Source organism: Myiozetetes cayanensis, unplaced genomic scaffold, assembly GCF_022539395.1.
Source record: "Myiozetetes cayanensis isolate MyiCay16 unplaced genomic scaffold, myiCay2020 scf2-11, whole genome shotgun sequence".
Taxonomy (NCBI): Eukaryota; Metazoa; Chordata; class Aves; order Passeriformes; family Tyrannidae; genus Myiozetetes; species Myiozetetes cayanensis.
Genome location: NW_026087411.1, coordinates 12,311,124 through 12,323,718, shown reverse-complemented (window position 1 = coordinate 12,323,718; position 12,595 = coordinate 12,311,124). Strand labels below are relative to the sequence as shown.

Sequence of the window (12,595 nt, the reverse complement as noted above, 5' to 3'; positions counted from 1 at the left end):
CCGTGTATTTAAAGTAACAAACACTACGTCATGCAAATACAATGCTACGGCCTCATTTTGCCATGTTACTACAACGGTTTTATTACCAAATATCAAAGTTTCTCTGCCCGAGGCTAGTGCTGAGCCCATCACCTTCCTCATAACATCCTTTGCAAGTTCAACAAGCAGAGTTCAGAATCTAGTATATGCTAGTTCAGAGCTAATGCAACAGTCACAGACACAAAACACATCTGAGCACTGGCAGATCACATTACATCACTGAGGCATCATTCCTCTTAGTGGCACCTCATCACCCTGGTGTGAAATAAGTTTCAGATTACCCCACTAACTGCTACACTACTGCCTCCAATATATTCCTTGATCACTGTGCTCCTCCAGACCTCCGAAGGAGGAGTTTGCATGGATAACAAGCGGTGTTTAAGTAGGGTGATCTTGAAGATGATCTTTAAAATCTATTCCTCGAGATAACTCTAATCTTTACGGCATTACTGCACATCAAGGGAGCATGGAAAGTATTCCTTGCTCCTTCGGCAGACAAACCCAACAACACCTCAACCCAAAACTTAGGGGCTAGGAAAAGCCACTGGTGTGAAGGAGGAGAAAACCACTTCAGCTGTACCCTTCATCAAATTAAGGCACTTCACTGGGAACTTCATTAGGTGCTCATATGAAAATAGAGGGGTGAATAAAGTAAGTCATATACATATATAATGTAATGAGGAAAGAAAAAGGACATATTGATAAAAATAGCAAAATTACAAAAGTTATTTTCCTTTACTGATGCAAACATTAACACATGGCAAGCACTGTGATTCTTCAGTAAGCTACCAGAAGACCAGGAAAGTACTACAGCTTCTAAAAATGTGGTGCGGTGTAACGTGTGACATGTCACAGTGTCATGTGCATGCCTAATTTTCTAACGATAACCCTGATCTGCTTTTTTTGTTCTTGTTGTTTTGTCTTCCTGCAGCAGCTGGCACTGCGAGGCTTGCAGCAATCACTGGAATACCTGCCGCAGGTCAAACAGTCCCTCCACTCAGGTGAGGAGAGCAGCTGCAGAGGCCCAAGAAAACTCGAAAACTCGAGCACCCCGCAGCCCGCCAGCGCCGGGAATCACGAAGCACCCAGCAGCAGCAGGCAGCGCTCCAGCCCGAATGCTCCCAGCCGTGCGACAACGAACCCCTTGCACTGTCTGCGCCTTGCCCCAGCAGAAGCAATTCGCCAGAAGACTTAAGGGTTTGGACAGAGAAAATACACAGGTATTGCTGTATATTTCATTACAGTTATACATTCCGCTCGCACCGTGGAAACGCAAAGCACGAATTAGGCGATTGCACAGCCTTCCTCTCTTATCAAAACTCTATTTAAGACCAGCGAACATTAAGTTACTACCAAACCAGACGGATCAATGAAACTTCCTGTGAGGGGATGGTTACGCACGTGCCTACGTAACCGCCAGCGCACGGGAAGAGCAGAACTTCTTTTTTTTTCCTTTCTTCCTTTTTCCCTGAGCTGCTGAGCAGGGAAAACCAGCTCTGAGGCTAAAAGTCCCATCCTGCCGCAAGCCTCCACGAGCCGAGGAGGAGGGAATTTCTGCTACCGAACGGCCAGCAGCTGTGCCGGCCCCGCCACCGCCCGCCGAGCGCTGCCCCTACCTGGCGAAGCAGCCGTCGCAGTGGCTGCCGCGCTCGCTGACGGTCAGCACGGCGGCGTAGGCCGGGCAGCTGAACAGCAGCTCCCCCACGCCGAAGCGCCGCAGCGCCCGCAGCCCCCGGCCCTTGCCGGGGCTGACGAACCGCTCCAGGCCGCCTGGCGGCTCCGCCGCCTCCGGGCGCATCCCGGCCGCGGGGAGGGGAAGGAAGGGAAGGGGCAGGGGGCGCCGGGGCTCCGAGCGCTGCCCTCCCGCACCGCGTCCGCCGCCACACGGGGCCCCGGGAGGCCGGCGCGGCGCTGCCGCCGCGGGAGCGCCTCCTGCGGGCGGCGGGGGACGCGCCGGCGGCTGCGCACCCGGGGAGCCGCCGGGACGCGCTGGAACGGGCCGGGGCGGCTTCGGCCCGCCGGGTACCGAAATCCTGCCGGCCCCGAGGCCCGCCCGCCGCTCACCGGCACCCGGGAGCGGGGTGCCCGAGCACGCCGGCGCGGCGGGAGCATCCCCGAGAGCCGGATCTCGAACAGCGGGTGCCCCGGGGAAGGCGCTCTCCCGCTGACCTCGCAGCCCTCCCTTTGCATGTGAGCACCGAATATAGTTCCTAGTGAAGCAAGTCTCATTGATTTGGGGAAGGGTACAGCTGAGGTGACTTTCCTCTCCTCCTTCACACCAGTGGCTTTTCCTAGCCACTAAGTTTTGCGTTCAGTTGCTGGGATTGGGGGTTTTTTTTAGCTCTTGCGCCCAACCACACATTTTCTTGTGCCAAAGAAACTGGCTGGTTTTGTTTATCACATTCAGAAGATTTGTCTGCCAAAGGAGCAAGGAATACTTTCCGTGCTCCCTTGATGTGCAGTAATGCTGTAAAGATAAAGAGTTATCTCGAGGAATAGATTTTAAAGATCATCTTCAGGATCATCCTACTTAAACACTGCTTGTTATCCATGCAGTGGATAACTCCTCCTTGGAGCTCTGGAGAAGCACAGTGATCAAGGAATATACTGAATGCAGTAGTGTAGCAGTTAATGGGGTAATCTGAATCTTATTTCACACTAGGGTGAGGGAGTGCCGCTAAGAGGAACAGCAAGGCCCCCCAGGGCAAAGCACCTCAGTCGTGAGCAGGTTTGCTGCTCAGGTCACCGGGTGTTCATGTGTCACAGCCTGCTGGATAACCAGGGCAGGACTCAGCTCACGCAAATATGGTGCCATTTAGGTTTTCCCACCACCCACCCTGGTTTACAGCACCTGCCGTAGTGGAGTGACAGCAGAGGGACCCTGCGTGACCTGGTTCTCCAGTGGAGCAAGGAAGCAAGGCCACTGGAGATGCTGGGGTAGGCAGGAGATCACAAAGCAGGAAGAGAAGGGGCCTCCGGATGAGGCAAGCCCTGCCTACCCCTGCTGCAGCTTGGCCAGTTTGAGAGTCAGTGGGCCACTGTTCTTGGCCAGCCCAGCACTGCCCTACGTGGCTTGTGGATGCCAGATTTTGGTTACAACTCAGAGGCCCAAAAACCAACTATCCTGTCCCAGTATTTTAGGATAATATGCTGTAGTCTGATCCAAAACAAAACCCAAATACACGGAATTAATAAAAAATTGTCATAAGGAATGGGCTTCTCTTCATAACAAATCAGTCAATCAGCAAAAAAACCCCAAACATCAAAAAGTTTGAATATGCAACAAGCATGTTGTAAATACAACAAAACCTCCAACAGCAAGAAAATATTGAATTTACACAGAGTTTCTATCTTAGAATTTTCAAGACTAAATCTATTATTGAAATCCAGATACAACAAGGGAAATCAGTAAAGCTGTCTGTATTAGGAAAAGTGCTACAGCTTTGCGCCCACATATTTTGTATATAATCATCAGTTGTACAATACCCTGATACAGCACTAAAAGAATATTCCTTTTGGAAATGCAAGTGAAGCACTGAAGCAAATGAAAACATTTTTGATGTCACTTGTAGTTCACAAGCAATGTAGATTGATGTAAACATCCAAAGCTTGTAATCTGTGCTGTTAGTATCTGTGTATTTAGTACTGTGTTAAATTATTTGTACACTAAATCATTGGTAAGCTCCTTTTTGATTTCACATATCAGCTGAAACTTAAGGCTCAAAATTTCCACAAAGAAATCAGTAAAGTGGAAAGAAAATAACTATGTTGAAGAAGCAACCTTGACGTAAGAAATTAGCTTGCAAAAGTGCTTTGAGAATGCTGCTAAGACAAAAATTGGTTCAGTAGAACCAAGATAAAAAGAACTAGATTTTAATCTTATTAACAGTTCAGTATGTGGCAGATATTCATTATGCTAAAGCTACTCTTGTGTTGCTCAGCTGAGAATCTAGTCCTAAATTAAAACAAGAGCAGTAGTCTGTAGCTGTTCAATATCAATACTCCATCCCAGTCTGCTTCTCTGGATAATGCCAACAAAGTAGACATAGAAACACTAAAACAACAGCAGAGAAAATAAGCATGCAAAATTCAATTTGCAAAATAGTGGAACTCATCCTGAACTGCCTTGTTGCAGACACATTAAAAGCAGCATCTAATCTACTAACCAAGTACTGCATCTTGTGCATCAGGAGTGCCATTTACATCCCAGATCAGTGTAGGTTGTGGATGTCAAGCTCAAAGGTCTGGACTCTTAATTATAGGCATTTCTGTAACTAAGTATATTTAAAAATAGTGATCGATAATGTATTCACTTTATGAGTGAATTAACATTCGTTGGGAAACTGCCCTTATAGTCAATCCAGTTTGATTAATTGATAGGTCCATTATAGATAGGCAAATAGAGACACAGGTCCTAAACCAATCTACTCTGACTTCTTACACTGCACAAGCTATTGCATTCCTTGAACTAATTCCTGCTCAAAATAGAGCAAAACTTTTAGGAAATAACCAGTCTTGGTTGTAAAATGTTCTTAGTAAGTGGTTTTACAGAAAAAATCTAGTAAACATATATGCTTTATTTCTACCCTTAAAATTTCCAGTTGGCTTTCCAGCTGCTGGATCTTATTATAACATTATAAACTATTTTGAAACATTCTCAGCTTTTTTTCTCTCTACTTTAGTACATTGGTAAAATGAAATGCTTCAGCATTTTCTTTCTGAAATCTGAATACAACATGATATACTCCAGTAGTGAAATCCTGGCGACACTGAAGTCAATGACCAATTCCTGTATTCTTTAGTGACATCAGCATTTAATTTGTGTTTCAAATAATGTGTCCAAATAAAAGAAGTCTAACAGCTCAATGATCTTGCATATCTTTTCTAACCTAATGATTCTATGATATGCATTATCAGATCAATTCCTAGCAATCATGCAGAATCACAGAATATTCTGAGTTGGAAGGCACCCACGAGGATCATGAAGTCCAGCTCTTAGGTAAACGGCCCATATGAGGATCAAACCCACAATGTTGGCATTATTAGCAACGTGCTCCAACCAACTGAGCTGAGGAGTGTTTTAGTACAATACTTTGTGCTGCATCATAGGCTTCTCTAAGATGATGTGGGTTCAGCAACGAGAAGCTTGTGAGGAGGTGTCTTTTGGGGGGAACCAGCTGGGATGATGGCAAATGTTATCACACTCCTGTTCCATCTTATCACCCTTGTTAAACAGCTGACAATTTGATTATGCCTCAGGTAATGAGGAAAAATTTGAATTTCAGTAGGTCTCTTTTTTAATAAACAGTCATTTAGTTTTAAAAACAATAATAATAATTTACTAAATAGGCTTTATTCCACCCTGAAAAACATTGCTTTCCAAGAGATAACGCATGGATTTATTCACAAGAGTGAAATTCAGCACCGGCCAGCAGTCCCATTCAAACCCTCCAGGAGAAATTCAACCAGCTGCCTGCATAGCTTTTAGCTTACTTTGGATATTTTCAAGAAATAAAACTGGTTTGTTAAGTTATTAATGAAAACAGTTTAGTAACTACTTTGTTAGAGTATTTATCCTGTCCCCATTTTGTGTATTTATACAAAACCTGTAAATAAAACATACTCTTTTGGATCTCCCTATTTCATCTGTGTTTTCATACCGTGTTCATCAGATAATCTGATTCTGGGTTTTTTTGAATCAGTTTGAATACCTAAATAAATAATGGTTTATTGCAAAACACAGACTTGTTAATCCATTTATGAAGATTCTCAAGGCTTTAGCCATATGAATATGCATGCAGTGACAGAATGAATAGCCAACACCAGGGAGTTTCAAACACTGTTCACAAGATCAGTGGAGGAGTCTGTGCCCTACAGAATGTGTTGGGGACCTGGCAGGATTGGGTGATAAAACGCTACTTCGCTAAATTATACCTTACATCTGCAGAGACTTGTACTTCTCATCTCTTCTGTCTTTTTTTAACTTCCGTTATGTCTGTTTTAAATATGAAAGATGATGGCTCATGAAAGGATGTGAAGTAGGGTATAGGTTTAAGAAAGTCACAGAACAAAGTGTCATGCCTGCTCTTTGAATTTCTTAAAATTAAGGAGTCTTTAGAAGCAGAGCTGTTCACCTTCACTCACAACCTTGGAGCTGCTCTATGGAAAACCATGCATGTTTGATGGGAAGCGATCCATCTCTGTTAAGTCACTTTTAGTTAGGCTTAATCACTTAATCTTCCATAAACGGTACCGCCGAACCGCAGCCTGTACTCTCCAGGAGCGGCTGCATGCCCTGTGCCCAAAGCTGTCTTTTTGTGTTATGTGTCACCGCAGACTTTAGCCAGAAAGGTTCTGAACTTGGAAAGGGAGCAGGGAGTCACTTGCTAAGACACAGGGCCCCGAGCAAACTGGAGGGTGAGCTAGGAATAAACAATAAAATCAGCTACAGGGTAGGTACAAGGAACAATCATAGGCCAGCAGCCTATGGGGAGAGAAAGGACAAAGGAAACGGTATATAACCTTTTCTATATTTAATGCAATTATTTCCAGAGAGATCTGGTTTACTAACCTTGTCTTTTTGATCCTTTGTTTCCTGATTTGGTTTTTTTTTTTTTTTTTTTCCCCTTGAAACTGTTGGTACCACCAGCTGCTTTCAGCTAAACATTGCAGGTACTGACAACAAGATACTGACACTTCCTGCATTGTGGTGTAAGTAACTAAAAACTCAGCATAAGCTCATTTAATAGGCTTTGTGGGCAGATTTCAAGGCTCTGTCCTGCTGTAGCTAGGCAGCTGCTTCTGGTATCTTTGCAATTTATGGGTAGTTTGGGTTCGCATTTGCACCTTTTCAGCAGATGAGTGCAAGCCTATATCATTCTTTGTGAACCAGAGATTAAGTGTGAAGGTAAAAACCCAGCAGGAGCTGGGAAATGCTGCCTTTCAAAGAGGAAAAGTGCAGTTAATCACTTTTAGGAAATAACCTGCAAGGTGGGAGTTCAGGGATGACAGCGAGTTCAGAATTCAGTAGAGGCTGCAAGCGTGGTGTGTCACCGGTGCATCTCTCAGGCGGGTGCACTCCCAGCTCTTGGCCCTGGAGGGGCCTGGGCTTGACATTCAGAATCTGTCCTCGTGTTATCTTCTACATCTGTGCCACTGATTGTTGACATGTTGACAGTATTGACATTGCCCAGTACTGAGACACAGACAAAAATACTCTAGAGATGCCATGGCTCTGTTGATAGGCTGCTCCCAACCAAAAAGGACTAGTGGAAATGCAGAAGCTGTGTGACCCTATAGATATGTCTGACCCTTCTCTTTAGAGACACTGTGATAGTGAAAGACCCAGAGATCTAGAAAGAGGTTCCTAATTATTTTTTTCATGGAAGGAACAAACTCTTCACTGCCCTCACCCATCAGGTATCTCCTACAACTTTATCAATACTAACATCCCTATGGCAAGTTTTACAAGGGAGAGTGCAGATCTAGAAGAAGTGAAGACTCAAGTTTCCACCTAATATATAAAAGTGATTTGCCTGGGTTAAACATATGTGGTGGTAGTGGATCAAGGTTGGACTTGATGATCTCAGAGGTCTTTTCCAACCCGTCTGATTCTATGATTCTATATTTTAATTCACTCATTTAAAGTTTACAAGTGTTTTTAGCATGCCATTACAGAAAGCCTGTACACAAATTTCCAAAGACAAAAAGTGACAGCAGCACAAATGTGGTTTCAGAAACATATCATGATGACAGAACTGGATGACTGTGGGGAACAGGCAAGGGCAGCTCTTAGGTGTGAATGTGACACTCAACACTCAGATGCTTGCAGTTCACAATTTGCTTTTATCAGAATCAGCAACCTCAAAACTGCCATTCTGTGTTAACTCCAGCCTGCCCCTGGCAGACCTGCATTAACCTTTGCTTATGGAGCCACGGCAGGACTCAAGCAAATAAAAAAATATAATATGTCAGATTCTCCACTGGTGTAAATCAGCATCTCTCCACTGACTTTGAAGGAATGGCACCTGCACTCTCAGGCTGAGGATCTTACCCAGTGCTACTGTAGCATCATTAAGTTGTCACATTCTTCCCCTGTCTCTCCTTTTGTCCTGTAGCTGCAACTTTTCTGCGTTGAAGACTAGAGAAGGGTCTTTGATCCTCTGATAACACCTTGAGGCTCCCTAGGATAATTGGCCAGGACATTTCCTGAGTTATCCAGGGTCATTTTATCTGCCCTTTTACTTGGAGAAGGATTACAGGCAAGAGAAAAGTCTTGGAGCCTTCACAAATGCAGACGACCTACACGAGTGCTTCTGTGTGTAGTAGGTCAGGCACCCCTCCTGACATGAGGGACACCCCATTGCCACCAGGCTGTGTTTAACCTATCCTGCTACTGATGTGGAAACAGAAACCCTTCAGGGTGACCTGGACCCTAAGACTGCCTACTTCTTTTGTCCAAGCACATTGGGGGTGCTGGAAAAGAAAGTGGGTGAACTGCTTTTCTGCTGATGGAGGTATTTACACACTCTAATCTAGCAATCTCTTCATATTCTCTAAAGTTCTCATGGTAAGGCATTTTCTTGAGTTCTAACAATTATTTTTGCAGCTGGTTTTCAAACATCTGATCCTTTTCAGCTTCATGAAACATGATCACTGAAACAGTGGCATTTCAGTAGCCACATGTGATGTAACATCACATCTATATACATACTGGTTACATTTCCATTTGCATTTGCAAAGATTGCATTAACAATCAAAAGTACATTGCATGTACAGTCAACAGCAATTTACATATAACTCAGCAACAAAAATGCTCAAGTGCCATGCTTAACACTGACCCTCTTCCAGCCTTGCTAAAAATATCTATATTCAGCAATGACTTCCCAGTGATAACTCATTTTTTATATTTGCTGCTTAATAAGAGCTAAATAATAATAATAATAACAGCTAAAAATAGCTGTTCTGCTAGTGGGTATTTCAATGAGGCTGTACAATATTTTTTTCTTAAATCAGAATGCTTTTGAGAATTAAATCAAATGCCATATGAGTGTCTCAGTATATCACACTGAAGCACTTACCTTTTCAGCCAAATTTGTAATCTAATCAGGTTTGTCTGACAAGACCTATTTTCCATAAAACCATGCTGACTGGCATTAATTACTTCCTGTCCTTTCATTCTTTATCAGTTGAATCCCATATTCTATTATTTTGCTCCCCCCTCACCTTCTCTCCAGTTTGATGTTAGGTTAGCTGGCTTATATTTACCAAGGTCATCATGTTTGTCCTTGGTTAATACTGGCAAAACATCAGTCTTCTTCCAGTCTTCTGGAATTTCTATGTTATTTCAAGACCCATTAAAAATTAACACGTGGAAGGAAGACTCTCCTCCACCAACTATTTGAGACTACTCAGGTGCAAGTTATCTGGGCCTGATGAATTACAGGTTTTTATCACAAGTAGATGTTTAACATCCTATTTGGTTACTAATGGACTGAAAAGGGCTTTGGCTGCCTGATATGATAGCGCTGTCATCCTACTTTTTCCAAATTGAGGAGAGATGTATTTATTGAGTATGGCTTTCTTCATTATTAATGATTTTACTGCTTTCATCTGATTCCTGGCAAATTCCAGTGCTGGGATTTCTTCTGTGTATAATGTACTTCACATATTTATTTCCACCGCCCCCCCCCACCCCCTTGCTTGATATACAGATATCTTAAGTTTCAATTTCTTCTTTGTTATAATTTCCCCTTTTCTTCCTTTTACCACAGACAAATACTCCTCCTTCTAATTTCTGTCTCCTACAAAATGCAGTAACAGCAGCAAGGAGAGAGAATTATAAATAATATTGTTCTTACCTTCTTCCCATACTGTCCCAGTTTAACTTCATGAATGATTTGACTGCACAGAGTGCTCTAAAAAGCACTGAGTGGGTGGATTCTGGAAACCAAAGAGGCTTCTTTAAGTATACCAGCTTCCACTTACAGGGTGTGATTCCGTATTGACCGAGGAGCCCATCTTTCAGCAGGCTAATTCGTGTCCACATAGTTGGTGGTTTCTCTGTCAACTACTTTTTTCTTCTGTGACTGCTTTTCTACATGGACAGAAGCAGAGAATACACACACTTTTGCTGAGAGAAGAGCCACCATCCATTATGAGATGACAGGACCTTCTACTTCTTGAAAGATGAATTCTGGTCCAGCAGAGTTTAAAATATTTGTAAGGGACCCCACACTGAGAAGCATCACTCCAGCAGCAGCTGGAAGGCCTCCAGATGTGTTTATACTGGTCTGTGTCCTTCCTCTGTTGGGGGCCCCATAGCTGGATGCAATGCTCCAGGTGGGGTCTCAGGAGAGTGGAATACAGGGGGGCAATCACCCACTGACCACACTGCTTTTGATGCAGCCCAATATACAGTTGGCTTTCTTGGCTGCAAGAAGTGTGCATTGTCAGGTTGTGTTGAGCTTCTCAGATACCAAAATCCTTAAGTCCTTCTCTACAGAGCTGCTCTCAATCCTTTCATCCCGAACCTGTATTTGTGCTTGGGATCGCCCCGACCCATGTGCAGGACCTTGCTCTTAGCCTTATTGAACTGTATGAATGTATTTACATGTTAATTTGTTCTGTTTCATTAAAGAAACAAAAATAAACCCAGGAATTCATGGAGAAATCTATCAATCATAAGTTGTCCCAAATAATGACTGTGATAACAGAAAGTCAGGATTTCTTCAGACACCAGAAACTAGAAACAGAAAGCACTTTCCCAAAGATTATTATGGTATTTTTCCTACAGTTTTAGAAGAGGAATAGGGCTTGTCTGTACTTCAAGAAATATTTCAAAGTATCAAAGGACAGGCAGAGAACAGGAGGTGCATTAGGATTACAGTATTAACAGTTAAAAGCTGTGTTCAGCTGGACCCATAGTGCCAACTTCAGCAAACACAGTCACAACGCGAATGAGATGCTATTGCTCAGTCAGTCTGGGAAGCAGTGCTGAAATCACAGCTCATCAATTCCAAACACCTTCAGAGAAAATCCACAGAGACAAAACTTTCTTAAAGAGAGAAAAGAAAGAAAGCGAGTCAATGCAAAGCTGCTTCTCAAGGGAGTTATGGAAAAAATGAAATATATGCAGAAAGTAGATGAATTGAAACAATCATGAAAGCAGTAAGACATAATATTGTAGTCTCAGGAATGAAATAAAGATTGGATAATAAAAATAAGTGGATACACAATCCATATAAACACTTTGGGATTTTGAACTTATTCCTTTTTATGACATCTGATGATGCTTTGATTGGTATTGAATTGTGATTCATATATTCAAAGGTCTTTTTACACCATCAAAGGCATCCTTATGAACAAAATAAGCTCTTGATGAGTCAAAACCAACACAAAATAGTTGCTTAATAAATCAAGTTATTCATCTCAAGGAGGATTGCTGTAACTTGTGTTTTTTTCTGTGAGTCGTTTTTAAAGACATTTTCACTTTACCAAACCTTTCTGGGCCCCTTCTCTTCAAGCTGTAAAAACTGGCATGGGTAATCCTTGTGTCAAGAATCAGTGATTAAAAATATTTGTCTCAAATTGATAAGCTAAAGTCTGCCACTTTGCTTTATGCTTCCACCTCCTGCCTCTTTAAGATTAAAACATAGTTGGTCTATGAAATTCATAGAAGAGAAAAAAATAATAGACCATGTGACCTTCACTAGCTCAATTATTTTATCTTTTAGTCCTCTATACATTTCTTATTATACCCAGTATTTGCCTTCATAGGTGTGGAATTACTTATTTTGATCACTAACTCTGTAAAATGCAAAAAGTCAGTAAGGAAAGCTATTTCTTAGACAGTTTCTTTTTAGTCACTGTAATTTGTACTACTCATCATAAGGTCTTATGGAAATTCCTGTGTTCCTCTTCCCTCTGAACAAAGTTGTGAAGACAATTTCATGTTTGGAGCCATGGCCATGACAAACCTGCACTCTGTTGTTATAACATAGTTAACTGGGTGACCTTTAAAGTGAAAAATTCTATTTAAACTACTGTCATTTCTCCAGTCCATTTTGAAATAATTTGGCCTCTTGTTACTAGCTCAAACAATAGCATGAACTATCTCTCTATAGTGGATTACCACCTTCAGGTTATAAAGGTATCAGATCATATTAATTTTCTGTTTCAGCTCTCCCCATCAAGCCCTAGGATGAGGAAGTGACAGATGAAGGGTTGTGCAGAATTCTGCTCTGTGAGCTTCTGTTGAGTTAAATTAGATGTTCCTTTTAAACTTTAACTTGCTCTGAGTTTGGGTCACTTGTGATCAGGCTGTCACAACTACCTGCCTGACAGCACCACCAACCTACTGGCACTGCCACTGGGTCTTAGCAGAGTATAAGCAGCTTGTTCATGTCTCCAGTGCTTCATTCCCACCGCAATCTGCCCCTCTCTAGGTGGATCCAGAATCTGCTGGGGAGATAATAGGGTGGGAACACAGAATCAGTGTTTCTAATGGAGCTTGCTGGGTGCAGTCATAAGAGAGTAAGAGGGTGGGTAAGAGCAA

General features: G+C 42.7%; 1 protein-coding gene across 3 annotated transcripts in view; it reads right to left on the bottom strand.

Annotated features, from left to right (window-relative positions):
• SMYD2 (SET and MYND domain containing 2) overlaps positions 1-9,925 on the bottom strand; it is a 37,579-nt gene extending 27,654 nt beyond the window's left edge. Inside the window, exon 1 of one of the 3 annotated variants that reach the window (XM_050314691.1) lies at positions 9,900-9,925. In XM_050314691.1, coding sequence (XP_050170648.1) covers positions 9,900-9,910 — 11 coding nt within the window. In that variant the 5' untranslated portion in view covers positions 9,911-9,925. Of the gene's footprint in view, positions 1-1,655; positions 1,864-9,899 lie in introns of those variants that run through there. The other 2 variants (XM_050314692.1, XM_050314690.1) reach the window with 2 other exon arrangements.
• Between the last annotated feature and the right edge of the window lie 2,670 nt (positions 9,926-12,595).